The sequence below is a fragment of the Salvelinus fontinalis genome, chromosome 31 (genome assembly GCF_029448725.1).
Source record: "Salvelinus fontinalis isolate EN_2023a chromosome 31, ASM2944872v1, whole genome shotgun sequence".
NCBI classification, from domain to species: domain Eukaryota; kingdom Metazoa; phylum Chordata; class Actinopteri; order Salmoniformes; family Salmonidae; genus Salvelinus; species Salvelinus fontinalis.
This window is the reverse complement of record NC_074695.1, coordinates 39,041,169-39,069,043: the sequence shown is the minus strand read 5'-3', so window position 1 is coordinate 39,069,043 and position 27,875 is coordinate 39,041,169. Positions and strand designations below refer to the sequence as shown.

Below are 27,875 nucleotides of genomic sequence, written 5' to 3'. Positions count from 1 at the left end.
TAATCCAATGCGTGGACTATATTTATATTTTTTGGGGTCATGGAATTGTATTTGTAGGCGCACGGTCATCATAGCACACTGGCAAAAAGCTGAAAACCCCTGTGAACGGTAAAGAGCTTTTGACACATATGTCAGGAATATGCAATAAATGTGCTATAATCTACGATTGGTGACGTTGAAAATTCTTGTCATGCGTCCCTTTAAAAGGCGTGGTGACGGGATTGAAAACCGACCTACGTAGTTAGCTGTCAGCGTACTTCAGTGGAGATATTCACCCGATTGCGATATTCGTGCGCCTCGCTGACGCTGTACAATCGTACACTGTCCTTGCTTGGTGGAAGAGGATTCTGCTATTTTCCAGGGTAATTAGCATTCCATAATCATTCTGACTGTCTACACAGGAATAAACACGCAGGAGACAGACGCATGCCTATGGACCGCAGATATTGCCGTGGTGTATGCGCTCTCGGTGTCTCATTTGTTTTGTAGTTAACGTTAGATACAGCAGCGTTTGAAACACACATTAAAATGGCCACAGACGAGCTGTCGTCAAAGCTCAGCCGTCGGCTGCAGATAGAAGACGGTGCCGAGGAACCGGTGGCCGTTGATGAGGGTGGTCAGGGACATGAAAACGGAGCGGGTGAGGAGAAGGCAGCCACAGCGAACGCAGACTCTGAGTTGGGCGCTAAACTCATGCGGCGGGGGGAGTTGAACGACGGAGTGGGTGAACACCATCAGCCGAGCATGAAGGTCTTCAACCCCTACACTGAGTTCAAGGAATTCTCCAGGAAACAAATCAAAGATATGGAGAAAATGTTCAAACAGTGAGTTCATGTTGTCAAAATATCAGCATTACTTTTATTTTTCTTCATTTTACAACCTGCCCTAGAATTACAAACGGCTAGCTCAGGGATGGGCTTCTCCAGTCCTTGGGTGGCAGTGGTGTCACACTCAGGTTCCCGAGGACTGAAGTTGCCCATCCCTGGACTAACTAGTTGCCTTTGGTTTAGTAGAATGTCAGAAGTGCAGTGTCTCAAACTCAGTTATTTTCCCAATCAGGTATGAGGTGTTGATTGACACTTGTTGAGCAATGCACTGTTCAATTGGTAATTCCCCTTGAATGTCTATTTAATGTAATCAAATTTGATTGGGTCACAAGATAACCTCTATCTAATAACAAACTCTAGAACAGCTCAAGCTATGATTCTCTGAACAAGTGTATGTGATCAAGTTTTTCATGAATTCATAGAGCTGTTTCAGTGCTGCCCCACCCAGTCTCTCTCTGTCTCTCTCTCCTCTCCAATTTGTGAGTGTTGTAGCATGACAGCCTAAACCCATAGTATAGGATGTCATTGTGATAGCATGAAAAATAATGATACTAACTAATTTAGTCTCAACTATCGGCATACTTTGGTTCATGCATGTACTTTAGTGTGAAAAACCTGTATAAATATGCCATCTGAAACCTTTTTCAGGCCAATGTACACCATAACTTTGTACATGATCATATACATGCCTTTTTATGATACAAGGTTACTGATGCACTTATACTATACCTCTTATGTCACAAGGGTAAGTAAGGGATTGTCACAAAGCACTATGGAGTTGACAAACGTACAGTCCTTCCCCTCGGCACTGTTGCACTGGGTACTGTTGTGGCCGCGCCAATTATGTCTGACTAATTCCAATTGAAAACCACACAAATGTCCTACCGGGAGTTGAAAGCTGAAATGGGGGAGGGCGGGCTAGGGGGATTTTGGTTAAAGCCATTCTGGGGTTGGTGCCCAAAGTCCCTTGTTCAGGCGTCGGTTCCCACTTCCCAGTGCCAACCCGATGACAGATTGTCCTTTACAAAGACGAGGGAGTCTGGGAGAGGGATTGCTGGTGCACTGGTCAGGGGGAACTTTGGGAGAGGAACTGTCCCACACTACTTAGTTCTGCTTCCCCATGGCCACAGCAACAACAGCCCCTTTGTTAAATGAGCAGCGATGAATGAAGAACTCGTTCCAAGAATAGAACATGGTCAAGAGATATGCGAGTGTCAGATCGGACCTGAAAAATCAGTCTCATCACTGAATGCTGCCACTCCTGCCTTTTGACATGATTACAAATTGATTATCCCAGGAATCTGTAGTAGGCCTATTGTGGAAAATACAGTGGACCGGACCATGGGCAATTCCACAGGAATGGAATTACACTAAGACTTTGTTTCACAATTCAATTTATGCCAAACATGGTTTGTTCAAAGTTTTTAACAAACCATACACCGATATGCAGAAGTCTACTTTGAACAAATACCACTGAAATTTTACTAAAATACATTTACTTGAGGAACAGTGCAGAATCAAAGTTTGGTAACAGAATGACAGTTGTGTCCCTCAGTTTGTGGCCTCTCTTCCCCCCCCCCCCCCCCCCCCCCCAAACTATTAAATATCTACTCGGAATTAAGATTTAAAAAGATGTCTGCAGACAGAATGGGGTGTCAGCTATTATGACACCTTGACTTAATGACGGCAACATAATAACATGGGTCTTTGATCTGTACTATACAGAAATGCATTCTCTTCATGGTGATATCTTGAATAGGTACACAAAGGTAGAAAAAATGTAATATCCTCCTTTGCATGTTTAGGTATTATTCTACTATTATTCTAATGAGCTCTGCCCCCAAACAAGACATTTGGTTGGTCCGGAATGGACCAAATCTGTACCAATCATAGACATCTGTTTCACAAGTTTGGGCGTCACAGCCCAGTAGAGCGCAGTAAAGAAATGTAGCGTGGGGTATATTACTTTATACTGTACTCTACTCATCTGAACTATACTCTACTTTTCTTTACTGTACAGTACTCTACTGTGGTTTGTGACTATGAATTCCTAAACAAAATGATCAGTGAAAACACAAACTAAATGGTAGGTCTTCCTTTTACTTTTATAACCCTCCCTCATGAGGGAGAGAAATTGTCGATTTTTGGTAACAGAATGACAAGACACTAGGCAATATTACTTAAACTTACAGAAGGCAAATCATTGCCCCCGAATTAAATGTTTATTAGTTGGCAGGGTCTAAATTCTAATGCCTTAAGACTTTTTCTTGTAGGTGTTATCAAGACCCTTTTTCCATGTTTTACCAGAAGTCAAAGTTTTCCTTATTCCAACTATTTAGGATAAGAAATGGTTGAAACATGTTTATATGCCTTAATAAAACATAAAGTAGTGTTAGCTTTCATTTGACACCAGATTTGACATGAGCCTATAAACTTCACATTGGTGCTCATAGTTCCTTTAATATGGAAATGCCCTCATTGCCATTGTGCTTACTGCAGAATCAGCTAAACAAATTCACAGGCCTGTCAGTGGCATTAAGTTTTTATTATTCAAAACATTAAAGTAACTGTGTGGGTGGTTAAGCAGTGCTTGACAAGATCTGTCAGGACTTATCAGTCACAATGGCGCTGGGCCAGCACCTATTTGTTTACATTTCAGACACCATTGAATTGGTCTGTAAATCAAAACTAAAGTCTAAGAGACTCTGCTTACTTACAGCTATTTGCAAATAATTGAGCCCATAGCATTGCTACTGTACCTTATGGCTTGTCTGTATTTTAGAGAGCAGAAGGAAATTGTATTACAGGGGACACAGTATGGGAATCCATAGGATAGCATGGGGTACACACGCACACTCTCACTCAGTCCTGGCATACTGCCCTGACCACTTATTTTTATTTTTTAATAAAAAGAGGTCACACTTACGCCTTTGATACTCAGTGTAGGCTACTCATTACATACTCCATATTTTCAGTCCAATCAATGCAATGTCTACCTATTTCTTCTTATGTGCTCAATTTGCGGTCACTGTCATTGGTTGCTGTATACAGTACAGTAGGTTATATTCACCCTCATCTACGTTTTAAGCTTTGGCAACCCTATTTGGCTGCATTCCATTGTCCTTGACTTAAGACTGATAAAACACTTGGACGAGGTACACTCGTACCTTTTTGATTAGAACTTAATAGGACCGTTTTGAAATGTATAAAGCTTTTAACACATCAACTCTGACTTCATTACACCTGGTTACTTTTTGATAGTGCAGGAATTTACACTGTTGCCTCAAGCATGGTGATACCTGAACCAGAATGACATGAATGTCTTTGTTGCTTGGTACTTACAATACCACATGGGCCTAACCATTTTGCAAGACCCTATTGAGAGCCATTTTGTTGATTTGTCGTCAGTCAGTATTTCCAAGCCTTCTCTTGTGGTCGCCAAACAGCTGACATTTCAGATAGAAATAAACAGTCTGTTTTTCACTCCTTATTATGATCTGATTGACAATACACCTTTGGGATAATGATAGTGTTAGGAACATATACAGTACCAGTCAAAAGTTTGAAAACCTACTCCTTCCAGGGTTTTTCTTTTACTATTTTCTACATTGTAGAATAATAGTGAAGACATCAACTATGAAATAACACATGTAATAACCAAAAGCGTGTCAAACAATATTTTAGATTCTTCAAAGTAGCCACCCTTTGTCTTGACAGCTTTGCACATTCTTGCATTCTCTCAACCAGCTTCATGAGGTAGTCACCTGGAATGCATTTCAATTAAAAGGTTTGTTAAGGTAGGGGTGGTATACAGAAGATAGTCCATATTATGGTAAGAACAGCTCAAATAAGCAAAGAGAAATGACAGCACATTACTTTAAAACATGAAGGTTAGCCAATCCGGAAACATTTCAAGACCTTTGAAAATTTCTTCACGTGCAGTCGCAAAAACATCAAGTGATATGATGAAACTGGCTCTCATGAGGACTGCCACAGGAAAGAAAGACCCAGAGTTACCTCTGCTGCAGAGGATAAGTTAATTAGTTACCAGCCCAAATAAATGTTTCACAGTTCCAAGCAACAGATACATCAACTGTTCAGAGGAGGCTGTGTGAATCAGGCCTTCATGGTTGAATTGCTGCAAAGAAACCACTACTAAAGGACACTAATAAGAAGACACTTGCTTGGGCCAAGAAACACGAGCAATGGACATTAGACCGGTGGAAATCTGTCCTTTGGTCTGAGTCCAAATTGAGATTTTTGTTTCCAACCGGTGTGTCTTTTGTGAGATGCAGAGTAGGTGAATCGATCTCCACATGTGTGGTTCCCACCGTGAAGCATGGAGAAGGAGGTGTGATGGTGTGGGGGTGCTTTGCTGTTGACACTGTTGGTGAATTATTTAGAATTCAAGGCACACTTAACCAGCATGGCTACCACAGCATTCTGCAGAGATACACTGTCCCATCTGGTTTGGGATTAGTCCCACTATCATTAGTCTTTCAACAAGACAATGACCCAACACACCTACAGGCTGTGTAAGGGCTATTTGACCAAGGAGAGTGATGGAGTGCTGCATCAGATGACCTGGCTTCCACAATCACCAGACCTCAGCCCAATTGAGATAGTTTGGGAGGAGTTGGACTGCAGAGTGAAGGAAAAGCACCCAACAAGTGCTCAGCATATGTGGGAATTCCTTCAAAACTGTTGGAAAGGCATTCCAGGTGACGCTGGTTGAGAGAATGCCAAGCGCGTGCAAAGCTGTCATCAAGGCAAAGGTTGGCTACTTTGAAGAATCACAAATATAAAATAACACTTTTTTTGGGTTACTACATGATTCCATATGTGTTATTTCATAGTTTTGATGTCTTCACTAGTATACAATGTAGAAAATAGTCAAATTTAAGAAACCTTTGAATGAGTAGGTGTGTCCAAACTTCTGACTGGTACTTTATATGCAACGCACGGCTTCAATTGAGTTCCTGTTTCTCTATATGGCCTACAGCTCTGTGTGGCAGGTGATTTTAAATAAATGTTTTTTATAGCATTTCTCCTTTCATGTCTGTAGTAACAGAATGATGCTGAGACTTGGATGCAAAGTTTGGTAACAGAATGACTGCACCAACAGCACAAACCGTCATTCTGTTATTTAACTTTGCATCTGCGCTGTTCTTCAAGTAAATGTGTTTTTGTAAATGTATCTGTGGAAATTGTTAAAAGTAGTCATTGTGCATAGAGGAGCATGGTTTTAACTTTGCAGTCCATCTCAGCATCACTCTGTTAACGTGGAATTGCTCCTCTGCTATTCTGATGTCCCCCATTTCTTCCCGGTAAGGTGGAGTTGACACCCGCAATTATATTTCCTGTGCTTTTTAAGTGTGACAACATAATTGGTATCATCCCGAAACACAATTAATATCCTTCGTTTTGGATCATATTCATTATTGATTCTCACTTGATGAATTTTTGATCACCAGTGACTTTTTAAAAATGTGATTGCATTTAATGTTTTATCAATGAGCCTCCAGGCTTTTACCTTACTTGTATTGTCAAGTAGGCAGTTATTCACTGGCCTACAGTACCAGTTCATTGTACAGGCACACATTGCATCGACCACAATGTTGCAGGGTATAGGTTAACATTTCCTTTTAGCCTACTACTGTTGGGCTAGCCTATGTTGCACCAATTCAATCTTATTTCGCAGTGATAATTACTTTGCTACCGCCCAGCAACCAATCCAGGTAATCGGCTACCAGTGATCAAAGTACAGCCAAACAGCACTGGACCTGCCTCAGAGACCTGGGGTCTGTTCAGATGGACATAACGTTAGCATACAGAATGTTCAGGTGGAAATGTATTGTGTAGAACATAAATTGTCAGAATAGTGAATCGTTTCAGCTCTGACGGTATTTTTATATGAAACATTCAGAGTATTACACTTCCCTAAATACACCCCTGATCTGCTGTTCTATCCACATATCTGGTAGGGATTATGGAGGTGCCGCTGGGCTGGTCGCTAGATTGATAGATGGTATTAAACCCCCTTCCCTGTCTAGCAGAGAGTAAGCAGATAACGATGGACAGACAGGAAAAATACTGGCTGGCAGACTGTCTGTTATACCAGTAGAGAAGCAAATGTACTGAAACAGTGGGTGGTATGGGTAGATCTGTTAGAATGCTGTAGCAATATACATACATGCGTGCATGCATACATACATAGAAGGCACTGCTGAAAGGTCACTGTACGATGAGTCATGCCTTTGTGGCCTCAGCAATGAGTAACAGAAGTTTCTGTAGGCTGTAGCTCAATGTATTGTGCAAACCAAAAGATGAGGGTGTAGTTAGCTATCAAACCTCTGTAACTTGATCTCAACTGGCTCACTGCTAGACCCTTCAAGATTTGGCCTAACCGAAGAGATTTCTACTTTTTCACCTACAGGCCTTTTCCAGTGGGGAGCAATAGAACCCAAAGGCAACCTCCCAAGCTTGTCTACTTTTTTTAAAGAAAATCAATTGACACATGACAGGCTGCTGTCAAATCAAAACAAATGCCTGAGGATGAAAGCTGCTAGCTTAATGATCCATTGCATTGGCATGGATCACCATTTCATTTTGTGCCTCAGGACTCCATCACAAGAGTCAAGCTGGCATTACCTTCTTGCTCGTCTTATAGGGTCTCGTCCTGTACCACCTGCTGTGGCCACATATGAGACAAGGGGAGCTTATTGTCTTTTCGGGGAGAGCCTGCTGGTTCTATTCCCCCGTAATGAAGTGGGGGGGTCCCTCCCAACTCCCCAGAGATTAGCTCAATACTGTTTTCAATGCTGTTTCATTATATTACCCCTTCACCAAATTCCCTCCCTACTCCATGTAGCTCATCTTCACTCCCAGCCTACCTGAGGGGTATACTATGATCAGATCTACTCAGGGTTTTCTAAGGCTAGCCAGCTTCAGTTCTCTTCACATTCCTGCTCAGACTTCATCCGTTTCTACTATGGTGGCTATTGCTTGTCTGTACTACCGCTAACTCTAGCAGGCCTGTAACTGCTCGTACATGTCGCACGTGTCTAGTCGAATGCTGAACGCTGAGACAATTCTGAAAGTCAGTGCCACATTTTTATTTGTGCCTAAATCAAAATGATAAACGTAATCTTACAAATTCCGCAGGCTGTGGTGTGAAATAGGCTTGTTGAAGTGCCGTCTTTGGTGTGCAATATGCACAAGCACCTTTTTTCCCCAGTCCTATCGATTTCTAAAATGCGTGAAGTTTCAAATGACTAAATGTGTAATGTAATAGGTTTTGTAACATGACTGACAAACATTTTAATTTAATCAAATATTTAATCCGTCTTCCTCAAGTTAAGGGGCTGATGATGCAGTCTTTGCGATAGGGAGGGAATCTGAGTTTCATTGGTCCTCAACTCTCAGTTGAAACATTTCATTCAGGATAGATGGAGTTAGCCCTGAGTTAGAACGAACCTGCTCCGGCGGCAGGCTAAAAGATTCGTTGCCATATAAGTTTACGTGGCTAAAAAGTGAGCCGCTTTCATGGTACTGGTTATCCCGAGTTGAACTGAGTTGACCAAAGTTACCTTGCTAACTCCTCAAACCACGTACGTAGTGTAGAGGGATGTGTTGATTGGGCACCAAACCCCCTAACTGGGTCGTGTTCATTGGGCACCAAACTGACGAACGGGGAGGGACTACCAGGGACTTTGTCGGTTCCATGCCATAATGAACACAACCCAGTTAGGGGGTTTGCTGGCAGGTTATTGGATTTAGGGTTAGGCTCCCATGGTTATCTGCCCTGAAGTGCCACAGCCAGACTTCCACTGATGTTAAGGAGTGCAGCGTTTGCCTGGCTAATGGGAGTTGAACTATATACCCTTTTTCAACCCGGAGGAGCAAAAAGTCTTATTTTTGAGTCTAGGGATATAGGCCTATTTATTTTCAGTACTTCTCCATGACTGCTGTTTATTTTTATCCCTGACTCTTGCTTTAGTTTTTAACATGGTAGTTAGTTCATGGCAGCATTGCATATTTTCTTTTAGAAGCTGACCTCCCACTGATACACTATCACATAGACTAATGGTGTAACATGTCAACAGCAATATAAACACAATGGAGAGGGAATGGCTAACCACCAAACTTATACCCCCTCCGAGTGCCCTGCGAGATAGGATGCAACTAAGTGCAATGCCCACAGCTCTTAACTGTCCTGCCCTGAACATCACAATACCATCCCACATGCCAACATTATTTACGCTTTCATAGCCCAGCACCATGCTAAAAATAACCACTCAGATAATGTCAATCTGTAACCATGTTGGGCTGATCCAATCGGTGTGCTTAACAGCATCACAATTAGTCACCTGGTCATTAATCCCCTGACATCCGGGGGAGAGGGGAGAGCCGGTACCAGAGAGGAGTGTGCCATTCCCAGGGTATTACCCAAACACATTCTCTCTTGCCCTAAATGGATTGTCCCGTATCCGATTTCCAGCTGTGACATGGAACATCTGTCATCAAGGGAACCGGAGCCAGAAACCTCTTTCTCGTACTGCCTTTTGACATTCATGGTGGCGATTCTGTATGAAACTCTAGGCAGAGGTTGACTATAAGAACAGGTGACGTGTCAGGTTTCCAACTCTAATCCCATCATTAACCTTTTATGAAGTGGATGCCAAACTCACCCGGGACCAGGGCAGTGCTTACACCACGCACACTGGATTAAACGCACCGTAGTGATGCTCTTGAGTCCGTGTTATTATCGGTGTAGGAATGCCTTAATATTTTGAGTTGGCTAATGATCAACCTCACTCCACATTTGTTTTTATCTTGGCTACTAAGTCCAGGCGTGAAGTACGTCCATCTCACAGAGCCTTTAAGTAACCGTGTCCAAGGCCTAAACCATCTATTACCTGAGAGAACTGCCCCTGGTCTTTTGAGAAATGATCCTATTTGGAGAGCTTGAGAGCTTTCATTCTGTGTGCATACTCTGGATCGATTTGGATCTCAAACCTATTATGCATTGACAGGAAATGGATGAAAGGCCTAGTCAAAGACAAAAGAATAATGTAGCTAAATCAATATTCTATCGCCAGAGATACTTAAGAGTAAAAGTTAATCTTGAGCGTGACTCTTCCTCTTGGGTTGAACTGTCATAAATCTACAATTAGCCACTTCATGGATGTTAAAAAAAATAATAATCTTCAATCTTAGAATTATTTGCTACTACAGTAGTGTTTCATTTTGACTGCACAAATGTGGTCCATAGAGAACCCCATCTAAACAATATGAGAGGTTCTGGAGTACCACAAGTCACTTGTCTCTACTCCAACCAAAAAAAGCCACTTGCTCTACTTCTCAGTTTGTTATCCAACTCAATTTCATCCGTCATGTCACACTAGAGGATGACTAAGCACTCTCTCGTTTAACTCGATGCAGATGCTGCCGAAGAGTGGAGGCCAAAGCTAAACCGGGCTCTCCAGTTTCCCATGACCCTGACCAAGCATACTATGACCGTCCCAGCTTGCATCTGGCCGGAAGTCCACAAAGTCACTTGACACTCGAAAGCGGGTCTCTGCGATTATAGCAAACTGAAATTAAATCCCAGAACTTGATCTATTCCCTTGTTGAGTTCCACTCTTCGTGGATCGTCTTAAAGAGCCGGCTAAGTGAAAGCAGTATGGCGAAAACCCCACTTAGACTTGTCTTAGCTCGTCTTGTGCCTCAGCGACAGTAAATATTTTGTGGACATACAACGTCTTAATGCGCTTCATAATGTCATTGTGGAGGATGTGATGCCATGTGGAGCACTCAAGGCCTCACTGTTTGCATTTTGATCTCCTGGCCCAGTTGCCTCAGCCTGAGGGCTCTGGATACTCTATGAGACTTTCTTGGCATCTGTGGACACTGCACAATGATGTAAATATACCCTGTGTTTTGTTTTCATAAATTAAATACTCAATGAGAACTACTAGCATGCATTGTAATCTGGGCTGCCTGTCAGACGAACCAGTCAAGTGATGTCATTGACATGTTATCAAGATGGCGGCACACTAGTCAGATTTTGTTATCAAAATCACCTTTTTAAAAAATCTGTTCATCTTTAAATCTGGTAGAAGCAATTTTGCCTGCGTAGGGCCTGAACGTTGCGGGCATGGGTAGGGCTTGGACTTAAAATTAATTCCCGTACAGGGCTCGAGCACGCATACACGCTTAGTCAATCAGACATGCCGTGTGTCTGTGTGCCGTCATAACTGGGCTTGTAGTGTGGCGCGAGAGAGGCTTTTCCCCAAGCCTGCTCCGGTTAGCTGTTGTCTAGCAACATAACTGGGACTAAGCCCCAAGGACTCAAGAAGATTGGCAGAGAAGACAGAGGGAGGGAGTGGCCTGGAATGAAGTAGATCTCTGTAAACTGCTGGTTTAGGAGTAGTGAAGCAGTTATGTAACAGTTATGTTTGACTTGCACAGTATGTTTCAGTTGAATGATTTTATGTTCTAGCAACTCAATGTTGTCGTCCTTTACGGTCTAGCTAAGCTCCTCACTTGAAAGTGTAATCAACCCTTTAAACTATGCCTGTGATGTATTTTGGTTTAGGTGTTTCATGCATTCCAAGGTTTTGCATGAGCTTATAGTTGGTTTGCAACCATGGGTATATAACCCCAGAGAAATGGGATATATATTGTCACTATATTGAAGTTCGTATCATTGGAAGCGTAATTTATTCCTTTTATGGCATTCTGTTTTGCTACGTGTGCATCTAATTGAGACTATATTTAGAGTATGTGGGTGAACTGGTTATTTCCAGAATAACACTGAGGTAGGTTAGCCACAGGAAACATGGGTTTACTGTGACTGCAGTATTGATATCGTAAGCCAGTTTCAGATGGAAAATGCAAGGCTGCTTTGGCTTCGTTATGATTTATTTGCAGGCAAGTACATAGACTACTCGCTTCAAGCTTTATTTATACAGCACATTTGACATGGAGTGCAACGCAATGTGATTCACAGCGGAAAAAAGCTAATAAACGATGAAAATAAAAGCTGAAATATTTACTACACAACAAACGTAAGATTAAAACGATGAAAGAATGACAAACTGAACGACTAAAAAGCACTCTAAGGAAAGGCAAAGCACTCTAAGGACCTAAAAGCATATCTGACATGTATTGGGGTGCACAATCGTGGATTGATTTAAAAACTAATAGAATAATCTTAAAAATAATTCTAAAACAGGCAACTAGTGCACATTAAAACAGGTGTAATGTGTGATCTCCGTCTGGTCTTGGTCAGTACCCGTGCTGCAGCATTCTGTATGTTTTGCAGTTGACCAATGGCTTTCTTTGGTAGCAGACCAGACAGGAGAGCATTACAGTAGTCAAGCCTGCTTGTAATAAATACATGGATGAGTCTCTCTGTATCAGCCTGAGAGAGAAACGGCCGCACCTTGGCAATGTTCCTCAGGTGGTTAAAAAGCTATTTTCGTCACATTCCTAATGTGTGACACAGTACATCCATATCTTCACCTAATCAGACTGAATTTATAGGAAGGCTGACTAAAGTTTTTGAAGGTAAACTTGTGACTGGATTGTTATGTAGCCCGGTAGTTGTTGTAAGCGGCTTATATTATTTTGTCCATGGTTTTGCAGAAGAATGGAGACGATTATGTTTTCTTCATTTGCATTCGTCTTTGTGTCTGACCAGTTGATTTGCTGTGTTATGAAGGTTTTAATTAGAAAGCCCCTTATCTCACAACCTTACAAGAAACTAATCCTTCTTTATTTCGTTTTTTGTCTGCAAAATTCTCCAGATTTTGTTTTGTGCCAAGTTGCCAGCATAAGTGCCACTGTACTTTTGAAAGTAGGTTGTAGAACCAGTAGTACTTCTACTCCAGAATGTCCAACTTTATTTAGAATTTGAACAAGGCCCAGATCCAGACGTTCACCCATTTTTATATGGTCTTGAGTGCTCTCAAGATGGGAGACGACAAGATTACAATTTCAGATATGCTCAGTCTTCTCTTTAGAATATTTTTTTTGGCCTCTGCTCATTCAAACGTTGCTGTTCATTGTGATTGACTGGTATCTCTTTGTCTCTGTTCTGTCACTCTCCTAAGAGAGTGTGCTGTGTTGATTACCGTGGGCTCTCTGTCCTACACAGCTCGCCCAGGGTTTAACACCCCACTCCAGCCCTGCCGCCGAGCAGAACCCCTATACCAGGTGAACACGGCTCAATAGAGCCCCAGACACACACACCTCACAATGTCAGACACGCCACTACCTTACACCATGCAAACACACACACCACTCCATCTACACTTAGATCTCTGACGTGCCTTATCCAGGGGCGGCATGTAACCTAGCGGTTAGAGCGTTGGGACAGTAACCGAAAGGTTGCTTTTTCAAATCCCCGAGCCTGCCATTCTGCCCTTGAGCACGGCAGTTAACCCCCACAACAACTGCTGCCTGTAAAGCAACGCCTTGGACGTCAATTTGTCACAACTCTTTTTTTTTCTTTTTTTTTAAGGAATCCTCCCTCACCTCTTCAGAGGGGTTGGGTTAAATGCGGAAGACAAATTTCGGTTGAATGCATTGTTGCGCAACTTGCCCTAATTCATACTCACCTTCACTGTGACTCATTTGGGCACTACTTCTCTACTTTCAGGAACAGGCATATTTCATGGATAGATGGTGGATGGCGGTTTTTGTAATCTCTATCAGAGGGGAATGTCATAGGTGGCAGCAGCTGGAGTGTAGTCTGGAAACGTGATACTTGGCCTTCTTACTTATTGTAGCTGTACATGGCTTTATCATGTCCAGGAATAGGTTGTCATATGGCATCCATGCGCTATTGTCTGGTGCAAGAAACATGATTGTAATTTGCCTGTTGCTCTATCTAAACCAACACGTGCAGTAAGAGTTGAAACAACACATTGTTAACATTCACCAGGGTCTGTGGGTTTTCCTGGATTTACCCAAGAGATTACTGCTTCCCTGTTTGTCAACTCCTTGGAGTAGGGGTGTTAAGTATGTCATGCTCACGCCAAAGCGTTTCGCTTTCACCTAGACTTACAGGCCTCTCACGGGTCAATGTGTAACACACGTACTGTAAATGACAGTTCAGTTCACCCTTATTTACTTCTCATTCTTCTCACATACCATAATCATATGAACTCCTCAGTGTTCACAGCCTCACATTTTTGGGGCAAACTTTCAGCTCCAAGTCATTGGCGTGTAACTTTCTTTGGTTAAGTTGGAGACCGACGTTCATGTTTTTCTCATGTACGCTGCACTGCAATTCAGGTTTCTGTATTGTAAACTGTATTTTAAAAGCTAACTATAAGAAGAGTGTAGGCTGAGATTTAGACTGGAGGCATCTACAGTATAGTACCTACTGTAGTAAACTTCTGTTAGTCATTTTTTTTTTAGCTCTGAAAGGTAATGGTGGATGTGGACATTTTGTGAAGCCCTGGCGTTGACTAAACCTTTGAAATTTGTAAGTGCAGACGAGGGACTCGGGCGTGCCCAAATATGGATATTCTTACCTCCTGCTTCCACATTTGCCAGAAACACCACTGCGATTAAGGAAGTTGGGTCTATTTGCACGTCCTCTTTTGCTGAGGACAAGTCATGTCCAAAGTAGCTCATTCCTTCCGGAACGTTCAGACACGTCTTAAAGGGCATGGTCTGAGAGTCAACTGAAAGTTGATGCTCATTGCTTAAATCATCAGCATATGATTCTTCAATCACCTCGTCATCATCATACCTTTTTTCATGGTGTTTCCTCAGCTTGCATTGACAAAAGTTCTAGTTTGAGCAATAAGTTCTCATTCAATGAATTTTGACTGATTCACTTGTCATGGAAGATAAATAACTTGGGCTACAGTTCAGAGGATAACTCCTGCTGACAAAAGGAAGTCCATTTCCCGTGGGGAGTTGGGGAAAGTCCTCTAGTTTCACTGGGATTTATTTTTTACCTCGAGCAACCTTTTCTCTCTCCTCATCCGTTGTTCAGCAAAGAAACTCTTAGAGCAAACCTACACCCAATTTAAAAATGGCTTTACTTTTTACTGTAGGAGTAATCTAAACCCATATCTGTACTATACTTTCATAGAGTTAGCTAGATGCAGGTTTTACACAGGCTGGACAAGCATGGACATGTATGGAACGCAAAGAATCTGAACATGTCTGTTCAGTTGAGGGAAAGCAATAGGCCTGGATGTTCCTTTAAAAACCTGTAATGTTAGCCTATACAGTAATTTCTTGTGAGTACAGGCAATGGGTCTCTAGAGATGAGCGTAATAAGCGAGTGTTTAGTTTTCACTGGGGCCACCCCTTAGGGCAGTATGCTGAAAGTTTCCTGTGCCATGAAGATAGGCCCAATTTTGCCTTGCGTGGAAGAAAGGGGGGAAATAGAGGGAGTATGATGTAACCGAGCATAAAGGGCAACAATAAGGGATGGGAGAACGAGACAACAGTACCTTGAAGGATGCAAAAAGTGAACAAATGGGTATATCTTTTAGGTTTCCCCAACTATTTAGCCTACCCTGCTGTTTGTGATCCAATTATGTCCTAAAATGACCAGTGACATGCATGTTCGCTCATAGCAGTATTATTTATAGGTGAACTGCGGACATCTTCGTTTACATTCCTAACTACAAGGCACAACCAAGGCTAGTGTCCGGTGAGCTCAAAGTAACTTTCAAAGCCTACAATCAGGCCCAAAAACAGTACTAGCAACTCTAAAGTGCTTGCCATTAGCTAAAACTTCTAATCCAAATGGACCTTCCCTTATGTATAGAAGTCATTACATCATACTGTACAGACAGAGCAATGATAATGCCCTTGGTCTTCACATCGGCTCAAATTAAATTTGACAGACTGCCACCCAGGGCTCTAGAAGTCAGCCCGTAGCTCAGACTGTGGCTGCCTACTCAATAAAGCACATAGCAATAAGGTAGTTAATCCACAGTTATTGAGTGGCCTTTGAATAACCCCCCCCCCCCCCATTATAAGACAAGGGGAATCTACTGTATAGTGCTGTTAAAATACTCCCTTCATTCATTGCTTTCCTCCTTGACCGGTGCAAGGCCTATTGTATAACACAACCCAGTCGTTTTGAGCTGGATGCCAATTACAGTACTGTGCAATGCTGCTACACACATCCTGACCTAGTAATAGGTCATGTTCATAATACACCATCTCTCTCTCGTAGGCAAGATTGTAAGTGCTTTTCTCAGAAGGAAAGGCACAAACGTAAAAATGTTATGGTTTTATTCTGAGAGAAAATATCAAAGTCAAGCTGTTAGGGGCGGGTTGTCACAGGAAATAAGAGGCCGATATCATCTCTTATCTTTGTATCGATCTGCGTAGTCCCCAACTTCTCTCATCTCTGCCTGCAGTCACGACAGACTAGTTCCTCTTCTCCCTCCATCTGTCGCCCGGAGCAAAACTATTACAACAGAATGACACATTTCAACTTCCTCATCAATGTAAACTATGGCAGTAAACACCCCATTAACCAGCCTCACAGCTATTTAATGGAACTTGTCATGGTACACACCCTGTTAATGAGAAGAGGAATGGAATCTAGGCCGGGGTAAGAGTTTGCATGCTGTGCACATCCTGCCACTGACGTTGGTTGCTCAAATCACTTCCGTAGTGTTCAAGACGTTTGCCATGAATGTTCAGAGCTGCAATGGAATGCGGGGTTAAAATGTTGGTTGGACCTTAACTTCAGGGCCCATTCACAAAGTGTGTACGGTAGGAGTGCTGATCAAGGATCAGGCCCCAGCTAGAGCTGTTGTGGTGACCGTATTACCGCCACACTGGCGGTCATGAGTCATTTAAAGGCAGTCAAATTCCACGTGACTGTTTAGTCACAGTAATTAGGCTTCTCCAAGCTCTGATGCTGCTAATGGTCATTAGAAGCCTACCGAACTTGCTAACTGCCTGGTACTCAGCACTCTATTGTCCCTCTAATCACTCTGACATTGATGCAAATGTTCGCAAATCTAATCAAACACTTCATGAGCTCATGTTGCGCAATATTGCAAGAGGCTATGCAATTGCGTGAGAACAGAGTGATGGCCTCTATTAGAAAGAGGAGGATCCCATCAGCTTTCTGTAGGCTCGGCCTACTATATTTATTTCTCAACTTTCCTAATATTAAGTACATTGCTCGTCTTTACAACAGGAGTATAGCCTACCTGGCTGACAGGAAAACCGTCCTCCTTTTGCTATTTAAGTGCAGAGATAACATTTGTTTTTTTCCCCTGCTCCTGTTTTGAGACAGGTGCTTGATAATGGTCCATTCTAAATCAAAATTAATTTCTCACACTTATTTAATTTATGAAAACAAGATTCAATTAAGAATAGTCTGATAGGTGACAATATTATCCTATCACCTGTGAATTATATATATTATCACTTGTGAATGATGCCCAGCTTAAGGCAAGAAACAATGCCTTTATTTTTAACTTTTTTGAATCAGTGGCACATCTCATGTAGCCTAGCCCATAGGCCTATATGTTTTGTTAAGGTTTGGCTCTTTAACTAATGTGGCAAAATAACTAATTAAAATGAAGCACATTAATCCGCTTTACAATGGGTGTAGAGCCTAACTGGCAGTACATGAGTCAAGTTTGGGGAAGATCATTTTCACCATAAAAATATTCTTTATAATAAAATAATCGCATTTGAGGTCACTTTTGAGAATGGTGTTTTCCTGATAAAGCCTATTGCCGTGTGTGCATTGCTGGGCATTAAATTGTGAAGAAGTAAACTACTAGGTGATCAAGATTTTAAGCTAATTGTTCTGATCTGGTGCATCAGCCTCATTTTGTGTAAAAAAATAAAAATAAAAATGTTGATGCGAGTGGTTGTACTAATTTGGGATCTATGCATCCCACAACTGTCCCAGACTGTTTGGAATATTTATTTTCTCCAATAGAGTAGGTCAACTTTTGTACTATGGGGATAGTAGATTGGCATAGGCTAGTGAATTTGCTGTTCGTTAGGCCTACTAATCTTGTTGGGTGACGAGAAGTAAATGTAGACGTTTCTTCCAAGATCTTCAATATGCACCTCGAAATTGAATAAGGACGCGCAAGGTTGCGTCCCCAACATGTCGGGCTTCACTTGTAGCCACGGAGAAAGACCCGATCACGTGATGGAGAGCCGTGTGAGTTCGATGAGCGGGCAGCATTTACGGAGAAGGGCTGCAAAAGACATGGATTCTATTGTGCGTGCATTATGGCCACACAAAGGGGATGCCGCTGGGAAATTCCAGAAATTATCAAGTGCTTCTCAAATGATGAATTAGAGACTGACGAGGTGTGTACAGCCTGCGCAAGATAACAAAGCAGAGCTTTTCAAGGGAATTTTTTCAAGTCTACATTAGTTGCATCATGCAGCTTTAAATATCTAATTATTATTATTTTTTATATTTTTTTTATATCCCCTTTCCCCCCAATTTTTGTGGTATCCAATCGCTAGTAATTACTATCTTGTCTCATCGCTACAACTCCCGTACGGGCTCGGGAGAGACGAAGGTCGAAAGCCATGCGTCCTCCGAGGCACAACCCAACCAAGCCGCACTGCTTCTTTAACACAGCGCGCCTCCAACCCGGAAGCCAGCCGCACCAATGTGTCGGAGGAAACACCGTGCACCTGGCCCCCTTGGTTAGCGTGCACTGCGCCCAGCCCGCCACAGGAGTCGCTGGAGCGCGATGAGACAAGGAAATCCCTACCGGCCAAACCCTCCCTAACCCGGACGACGCTAGCCCAGTTGTGCGTCGCCCCACGGACCTCCCGGTCGCGGCCGGCTGCGACAGAGCCTGGGGGCGAACCCAGAGACTCTGGTGGCACAGTTAGCACTGCGATACAGTGCCCTAGACCACTGCGCCACCCGGGAGGCCAAATATATAATATTTTTAATAGATTCTATTGAACTAGGCAAGTCAGTTAAGAACAAATTTACATTGACGCCAAACCCGGACGATGCTGGGCCAATTGTGCTCCGCCCTATGGGACTCCCAATCACGGCCGGATGTGATGCAGCCTGGATATCGCCCAACGTTTGTAGAACTACATTTGCATCTACATTTGCTCAACACAGAATGTGCACACTCCTCATCGTTTGGAGAAACTATCCTTTCTATTTTATTCAGCTTTGTTCAATTGTATTCTTCATACTATAATATCAAATGTCATGGAATGCTCAGAAAATCTTGTCTGCTAAATTAACTAGTGTAGCCCACAGCCAAATGGCATAGCCAGATCAGGACCTAAAGTAAGAACAACTCAGCGTATGCTATTCTGTTCTTCTGAAATAGAAGAAAATAGTATAAAAGAATGGATTTATTGAGAAGATCTAGGCTATATTACATGGATTTATTAGACTTTTTCAAATGTAGTTGTTCGAAAGGTCTGCATCGGTGGCTTGTAGGCTGTGTGGAAGCCAGGAGACGTTAAATGTGTTTGTTAATTATCGGTCAATTATCGTGAAACCGACAGTTATTTGCGTGACAATCACCGGCTGACAATTTCGTGACAGCCCTAGCCCCGCCCACCTTATTCATTATGAATTAGAAGGCTAAATTGATCCTTGCTCAGCACTCCACTCAGACACATTGTGAATACGGGCCCAGGACTTCATTCCTGGCTGTGAATACTGGGGGGGGGGGGGGCTTTGCTGTAAAGCCACTCGTTCCTCCATTTCACTGGATGTATGCCTCTGGAGGGACTCTAATTGGCTATCAATATTTGCTGACACGACTCGCATTGTAGTCTACACTACAGCCCAAGAATGATGGAAAAGAAGGACTCTGACAGAACAGCATATGTTTGTGGCTAACAATGACTGTCATACGCAGTTAGCCAGTTGGTGCTAACGCTACAGAAAGAGCAAGGAGAAAAGAAAGCGTGACTTGCTTGCAGGTGCCTCACCCCAGACTGCTGCGATCTTCAGTGAAAGGTGCCTGTTGCTATGGTGACGCCATCTCAGAGCGAGAGCGTAGAGAAGGTGGTTTCAGACAATGACTGAGGAAAAGGGAGGCCAAAGTGCTTCCTCCTTCACTCTGCTTTCTTGCGCGCATATGACATAATGTTGGTGGTCGGCGCACGTCTCTGGAGCCACTGAGCCAGAGGTGTGTGTATTAGAGTGCTTTCAAGACAAGGGGGGGGGGGGGTCAAATCATGAAGTCTATAATCTTTAGGTCAGAAAGTCGGAGCTCTACAAAGAGGTTCGAGTTGGATGACCGTTCATCGATTTTTGCTAGTCGGAGATTGTTTTCTTGAACGTACTTAAGTCGGAAGTTGCCGATTTTCCCAGTTTTGACCGAGGCGTTAATCCTGCTCATTATAGCCAGCTCTAGCAGGTCAAACGAACGAGTCACTCAAAACAAATCATGACTCCCGAGTCAGTAAAAAGAGTCGTTCAAAAAGAACAAATCGTTTGTGATCTGCACAACACTACAGGACACCGGGGTTACAACCCCTACTCTTACGATAAGTGCCATGGGATGGTTTTTATTAAAACAGATTCAGGACACCCATTTTAAAGTCTCATCCGAAGGAAGGTTCACTGCCCTGGGGCATTGATGTCTGGAGGGAAGAGTGCCCCCCCCCCACACACCACACACACACACAGTCAGAGCCAAACCCCACCCTGTCTTGGCTTGGACCCAGAGTTTCCCCAGCAGTGTACACTGGCCCCCCTCTCTTGGGCTGGTGGGTCAGAGGGGCTGCCAGTGCCAGCCTCTATGTACTGATAAGCACGCAGCTAGCTCCTGTCCAACTCCCCTTTTTTTGTTTAGTCCGCGCTCTTTTGTCTCTTTCTGTGTGTGTGTCATCTAACAGTTGAAATCTAGTTAGAATGCACTTTTAGTAGGCAGCATGTCTCAAATGTTAATTTCCTCATTGTGCAATTGCACTTGTCTAGAACAACTCACAGCAGAGGCCAGCAGGGTATGATAAGAAAAGATTGCATAGCCTACATAGACAAGGTAAAGGTCAGGGAAGTTGTAAAATGTAGCAGGTGCTCTTTCTGTTGCACAGAGGTTGTTATGCTGTATAGGCTGGCTTATTTGTGGGGAAACTTTCGTGTGACTTAAATATGTAAGATTAGCACCCCCACCCTCCTTAGTCAAACCACTTCCTGTAAAAGTGTGACTCAACATGGTTTAACTGGACGTCAGACTGAAAGTGTGTGCATGGTGACTGTACAGCTTACCGTATGCTTCTCTGTCCAAACAGTTCATGTACAGTACTAGTCAAAAGTTTGGGCACCTACTCATTCAAGGGTTTTTCTTTTATTTGTATTTTCTACATTGTAGAAAAGTAGTGAAGACATTAAACTATGAAATAACACACATGGAATCATGTAGTAACCAAAAAAGTGTTAAACAAATCAAATTATATTTGACATTTTTCCAAGTAGCCACCCTGTTAGTTCCCTCTTTCAGTTGAGCGACAATTTTTGGTTTCTTATTGGGAAACGTAAGTGACTTAGACTGTTGAGTGGACAAGATGGCTGGGGGTCTGATTTTCCCTCTTTATCCATCTCTCCCATTCATTATATTTCCCCCTCTCCTTTAAAGGCCTCTCCTCAGGTAGCCAGAAGATCCAACTCGCTTGCTTACAGCTGTACTAGGGTCGGAACGCATTCCTGTGTATATTAACACCAGTGTTGGGAGTAGTGAACTAGAAAGTACACACCCATTGACTTTTTCCACATTTTGTTGTTACAAAGTGAGATTCAAATTGATTTGTCATTTTTTGACAATGATCTACACAAAATACACTTTTTTTTTTTTTTTTGTAACTCATGGAAAATAGTGTTATTTTGATTAGATAAGTATTCAACAAATGTTAGTCACCTTTGGCAGCGATTTACAGCTGTGTCTTTTTGGGTCTCCTAAGAGCTTTGCACACCTGGATTGCACAATATTTGTCCATTCTTTAAAATAATTCTTCAAGCTCTGTAAAATTGGTTGTTGATCATTGCTAGACAGCCATTTTCAGGTCTTGCTATAGATTTTAAAGCAGATTTAAGTCAACTGTAACTAGGCCACTCGGGAACGTTCAATGGCTTGGTTAAGCAACTCCAGTGTATATTTGGCCTTGTGTTTTAGGTAATTGACCTGCTGAAAGTGTCTGACAATTTTTCTCCACGATTTTGTATGTGCTTAGCTCCATTTTTGATTATTTTTATCCCCCCCAAAACTCCCTAGCCCATGCCAATGACAAGCATACCTATAACATGATGCAGCCACCACCATGCTTGAAAATGAAGAGTGGCACTCAGTGACGTGTTATTGGACCCATAAGTAACTCTTTGTATTCAGGACAAAACTTAATTTCTTTGCCAAATTGTTTCCGTATTACTTTAGTGCCTTATTGCAAACAGGATACATGTTTTGGAATATTTTTATTCTGCACAGGCTTTCTTTCACTTTGCCATTTAGGTTAGTATTGCGAGTACCCACAATGTTGATCCATCCTCAGTTTTGTCATATCACAACCATTAACCTCTAACTGTTTTAAAATCACTATTGGCCTCATGGTGAAATCCCTGAGTGGTTTCGTTCCTCTCCTTTAACTTAGTTTGGAAGGACGCCTGAATATTTGTAGTGACTGGGTGTATTGATCACCATCCAAAGTGTAATTAAGAACTGCACCATGGTCCAAAGGATATTCAATGTCCTTTTTATTTTTTTGAGAAGATTGAACGACTGCTAGAAATGGCAGTCATTAAATGTTCTCGTGTAGCAGTTAGGATAATGGGACAATTCGGTGTACAACGCATTTCTCATCCCTGGATTGAGGTATGTTTTCCGAGCCATATCTTGCCCCAGCTCCGGTGTCTTACTATACAAAGGAATGCTGTCTGACCCTAGTGCAGCTGGAAGCAAGCAGGTCTGATCTGCTGGCTACTCCTCTGACACAGCTGACCACTGGCCTTTAACACAAAGTTGAAATAAGATTTTAACAATGTGGCCAAGATCTGCATATATGAGCCACTAGCCAGTAGATCATTTTGTTGTTGTTATGGATTAAGGATATTCAGTTAGAGCTCTCCCCCCCCGTACCCCCCCCCCCCCCCCCCCCCCCCCCAAAGATTTCCAAGTCAAATGCATTCTTTAAAGGACCATTCTGCATTTGCTACATCAATTTTTGGACTTCAAAATTAAATTAATTCATGAAGAATTTTATAAATACGTCATGAGTTTTTCAACTCTCTAGCTCTAGTGTTTGTTTACAAACACTGTATAGCTTCAAAACATGGTTCAAACTATCATGTTGATATCATGGATGGTCAGTCCTTGCATCCATAGCCATGTCTGAATTTGAAACGGGTTACATTTCTCCAGGCCCATCCCTAAGCTGTTTACCCAAAAAGGTGGCGGGGCTGACTGCTTTGTTTGAACTGCAGAGGACCCTTTTTAAGACCGTCTGCCTCCCAACAGATGCAACTCACCCGAGGATGATTGTTATCATGTAGCTTGGCTAACAATGTTTGACAAATAGACAACTTCAGAGGAACAGTGAAGAGGCTAGCACTGCTCAGGAGAAGGAAGCAGTCAGATTGACATGAAAGGCGCTCTATTTTTTTATTACGCTCTACCCCCCTCAAGTGGTCATCGGTAGCATGACGCGCAAACCATGACTACCTATTTGAGTCAATTGACAGCAATTTGGAATCAACCACTCTTATTCCAGTGCATAATACTCAACATGTTAACGTGCTTCAATTAAGTGAAGTACTTAGAAATTCGTAACATATCATATGGATTGCAAAAATGAAAAGAATAAAGGCTGTAACACATGAAATTAATGATGTTGTGCACAATTTTGGGGGACCCGTTTTAGCTTGAGCGCTACTTTCAAAACTACTAGCTGAAATCATACAAATCCTTGAACACGTTTAACCTACGCCGGGCTAACTGCTTTAAGGCTAACCCGTCTTTGTCTCGGTGCATGTGTTCAGGTATGACGCGGGGAAGGACGGCTTCATAGACCTGATGGAGCTGAAGCTAATGATGGAGAAGCTGGGGGCACCACAGACCCACCTGGGCCTGAAGAACATGATTAAGGAGGTGGACGAGGACCTGGACAACAAGCTGAGCTTCAGAGAGGTGAGACGAGAATGAAACAGCATGGCACCAAGCACTCGCTCTTCCTACTAAATCTTATAACTTATAACACTTGTATTTGTGTGGAAGATGACTGAGTGGTGCAAGCTGTCAGGTTTAGTGATATTTTTTTATGTGATCATTTTGCTGCATGTATGTATGCATGTTTTTTTTTTTTATATACATACAATCAAATATAATAATTATCAGTGATCACAAAAAGAGAACCTGTATGGATTCTGATCTGACTCCAGTGACAGTCCTTTCTTCTTCTTCTCTCCAGTTCCTCCTGATCTTCAGGAAGTCGGCAGCAGGGGAACTAGCAGAGGACAGCGGTCTCAGTGTTCTGGCTCGGCTATCAGAGATTGACGTGTCCACTGAGGGAGTGAAGGGAGCCAAGACCTTCTTTGAAGCCAAAGTGAGTTCAAGTTCTGAGCCTCCGTGTCCGAGGTTGGTTGTGCACCGCCCTCAGCACAAGCATGAGAGAGAATCCCATTCTCATGGCTCTTCTACACGGTTTCTCCCGCTATCTGCCTTTTCATTCACATTGATCCTTTTCAATAAATAATCAAGAGAAATAGAGCCACTTTATTGAACTGACTTGAGACGTTGGTTGATTAGTGATGTTTGTAGGCCTATGAGATGAAATGAAGGGTAGGATAACAATGGAGCAGTGGTAATACATTTGTTCCCTTCGACAGGTGGCGGCCGTCAACGCGGGCAGCCAATTCGAGGCGGAGATCCGGCAGGAGCAGGAGGAGAAGAAGAAGCAGGCGGAGGAGAAGAAGCAGAGGCAAGCCGCCTTCAAGAACCTCCAGTCGGCCTTCAAATGACCACCTCTTCCTCAGCCCCTACTGTCCCACCTACACTGTCCGTCTGTCTGTCCCTTTATCAGTGTCCCGATGATTTTTCTGCCTCCATTTTGAAATGTGGTCATCATATGCAAGGCGCTGGTAGTCTGTCCAGGGTTAGTCCCTGTCCCTGAGAGAGGAGCTGTTCTATTCTGCTGATTCCCTATTTGACCTGACAAGTAACTAAAGAACTACACATTCAGGGTTGTGCAGAGACCGTTTTACTGTTCTTGTCATGTTGGGTAGACAAATATTCCTTTGCTCCTCTCTAAGTCCGGCACTGATTTTAGGCCATAGCCATGCCCGAAATGAAGATGCAATGGATTGGATACATGATGAGAATAGATCTGTGATGCAATGTCTCTCCTGTAGATTATGCGGTTATGTGCCACTAGCTTAGGTCTGGATTTTAGCTCTGTGTTTTCTGTAGTGACTGAGGGAACGTGAATAAAAATAGGAATGCATTTTTAGTGATGTTAACAATTAGGATTGCATTTTAACCAAACATTATTTACTTACATTGATTCCAGTGAATCGGAATTGTGAGCGTGTGTTCTGAAGAGGTCTTATCCAATCCATTGTGTTACTTGATACCAGTGACGATTTCGAGCTACACATGTCATTTCCTGTAGGAAGTCTTCTCAAAGACACAAGGGTTTGACCTACGGTGTGAGAGAATCTGTGCACACTTAATTCCAGACCTTCAATCACATTCTAGAAGAGTAGATCGGGGGGGCAGGGAAGGCAAATGGTGGCGGAGAACCTTTCTTCCATTTACCTGGTCCTGGGGTACCCCTGTGTATGTTTGTTCATTCTTCTGTTTAGCCTGGTTTTTGAGGACAATTGACAGTTAGATTTCTTGCAAAACCAACACATACAGGGCTACTAGAGGACTTGGGGTTTTGTAACAATGGTCGACCACTCTCCCCTGCTTGGTTTTACTGCATGAGCCTTGCTTGTGACTAGTCAGTATCCAACAATCCCATATTGTCAAAGCTTTGCTTATGGCTTGAAACTAAGTCAATTTATGCACTTGATATCAAATAAATCTTTGCTCAAAGCAACAAGCTGTCAACTAGACACCAACCCTTTGAGCACATGGCAATACTCTGAGGTGAAAATATGCTGTCTGTAGGGATCTATAGGTCACCTTTGACCTATAGACTGATGTTGCATTATAAAGTGTGGCATTCTAATGCTCTGTAGCATAGTAAATGGCTATTATCGTTTTGGAACATAGTTTGAGATATGCAATCAATTTGGCCTTTTCAAAGGGTTGACTTACAGAGCTTTGATATGCTTAAATTAAACCTTGTTTAATGCAAACGCAGCTGTAGCTTTATTAAACAGACTAAATTCTAATCATTTATTAATCGATTTATTGGACAGGGGTAGAAAGTAGTCTGTTTGGTCATATCATTCATGTACCCTTCCAGGAAATGTAATGCATTTAACTCAACCTAGCTACTTTAAAAAGGACCAGAATGGGAGTTTAACATAAAATGAGGGAAATGGTTGTAAGTTTTCAGCATAAGTTTGCGAGCTTCCAACGTAGTGTTATTAAAGGGTATCAACGGGTGATCTCTGGCAGCACACCACAGTACAACTGAGAGGTTGTATGTAAAGAATACAATATTTTTTCATGACAATATACATTTAAAAAAAAAAATGCTTTTAGTTTTGTATGGTGAGGGGTTCTGTGAAATGTTCTGCATTATGGGTGTTGTACACAAGCGGGTCTCCTAGTTAAAATAAATAAATACATGTGTTCACTGGTTACTACACTTCCTGGTGATGGGAGATTGGCCAGTTGTAATTCTGTGAGTGATTTTAAGAAGAGGTTTATTTTCCGATGTGGAGACTAGTTTGTGAACAGTGATTCTGTGTCAAATGTCAATAGTGAAAACCTGTAGGTTTCTTCCACAGTCCATTTGGACATGCAGGTTTGTCCATGCTCTGTGTCCTATTTTGTCCTGTGAAAACTAGACTACAGATGTGATTCCATGATGCATTCTCACACTACGTCACTCCTCTCATATTCGGATGTACCTTCACCCTGTTCTGACGACGTGAGAGTGGGGTGCAATAAGCCTGGTCCCAGATCAGCATAAATTTGTTAACCTTCACAATAGGAGTTGGCTAATACACTTTAAAAAGTTCTGGGACCAGGCCAGGGTGCAGTGGCAGCGAGCAGAGATTGGGTGTGTGCGAACGAACACAGTGAAGTCCACACTTGTTTCTGTAATTTTCTCTTGTCATTCCTCTTGATTTCTTCTGTCTTCATCATTACCAGGGGAAATTGTGCCAAATGTTTTTTGTTGTCAACCTACCATTTCACTGTTGTCTTTAACACTTGAGAAATCATTCTATTGACCATGTTATTTTAGATTTAGCATGATGAACTGGTGATGGGTACACTATAGTAAATTAATGCTACAATGTACCATATGTTAGCTCCTCTCTTTTGGGCTGTAATGATAATACAGCAGGTGTGATGTAACCGTAGGACTGGGAAACATCCACTTGCTTTTGTGTGTCTGACTTTAAATGTCAGTCTTCAATGGCTTCATGTTAAGACCCAGCCTCTGTTTGAAAAGTTATCATTATTGGTTTAAGCGGACAAAAGTTGGAGTTTGGCTATTTGAACATTTTTCAGCAGGTTTTTGTCTGTCGCTTTGATCTGTTCTACTTTTTTCAAGGTTCCATTTTTTCCTGATCCTTTGTTTGTAATTTTACTTGCAGGCATCATCAAAATTAGTCTGTTTTACGTTGTGATGAAAGTTATTGAATTGTCTTGTAGGCTGATAAAATGTGGCTATTCTATAATACACCTTTTTATTTTAGATTTTCTTACTAAAATGTATGATTATTCTTGTGGCAATAAAAAAATAAAAATAAACAATTTGAAACTTGGTTACTTGTTATTTTCACTTTGTTTCTCATCAGTGTATAGTTAGTGTATGACTTGCTTCTCTCTAGTCCAGTGAGATTGAACTAACCTTTGAATTTGACATTTTATCCAACGTCATGTGATCTGCCATCTATCTTCACTGTGGATT

At 42.3% G+C, this 27,875-nt stretch overlaps 1 protein-coding gene across 1 annotated transcript; it reads left to right on the top strand.

The window, feature by feature from the left end:
* Positions 1-236: 236 nt before the first annotated feature.
* Positions 237-27,729, top strand: efhd2 (EF-hand domain family, member D2). Its single transcript, XM_055892590.1, has 4 exons — positions 237-824; positions 23,821-23,968; positions 24,249-24,383; positions 24,667-27,729. The coding sequence occupies exons 1-4, from the start codon at positions 529-531 to the stop codon at positions 24,796-24,798; spliced, it is 711 nt and encodes a 236-aa protein (XP_055748565.1). The 5' UTR covers positions 237-528; the 3' UTR covers positions 24,799-27,729.
* Positions 27,730-27,875: the final 146 nt, after the last annotated feature.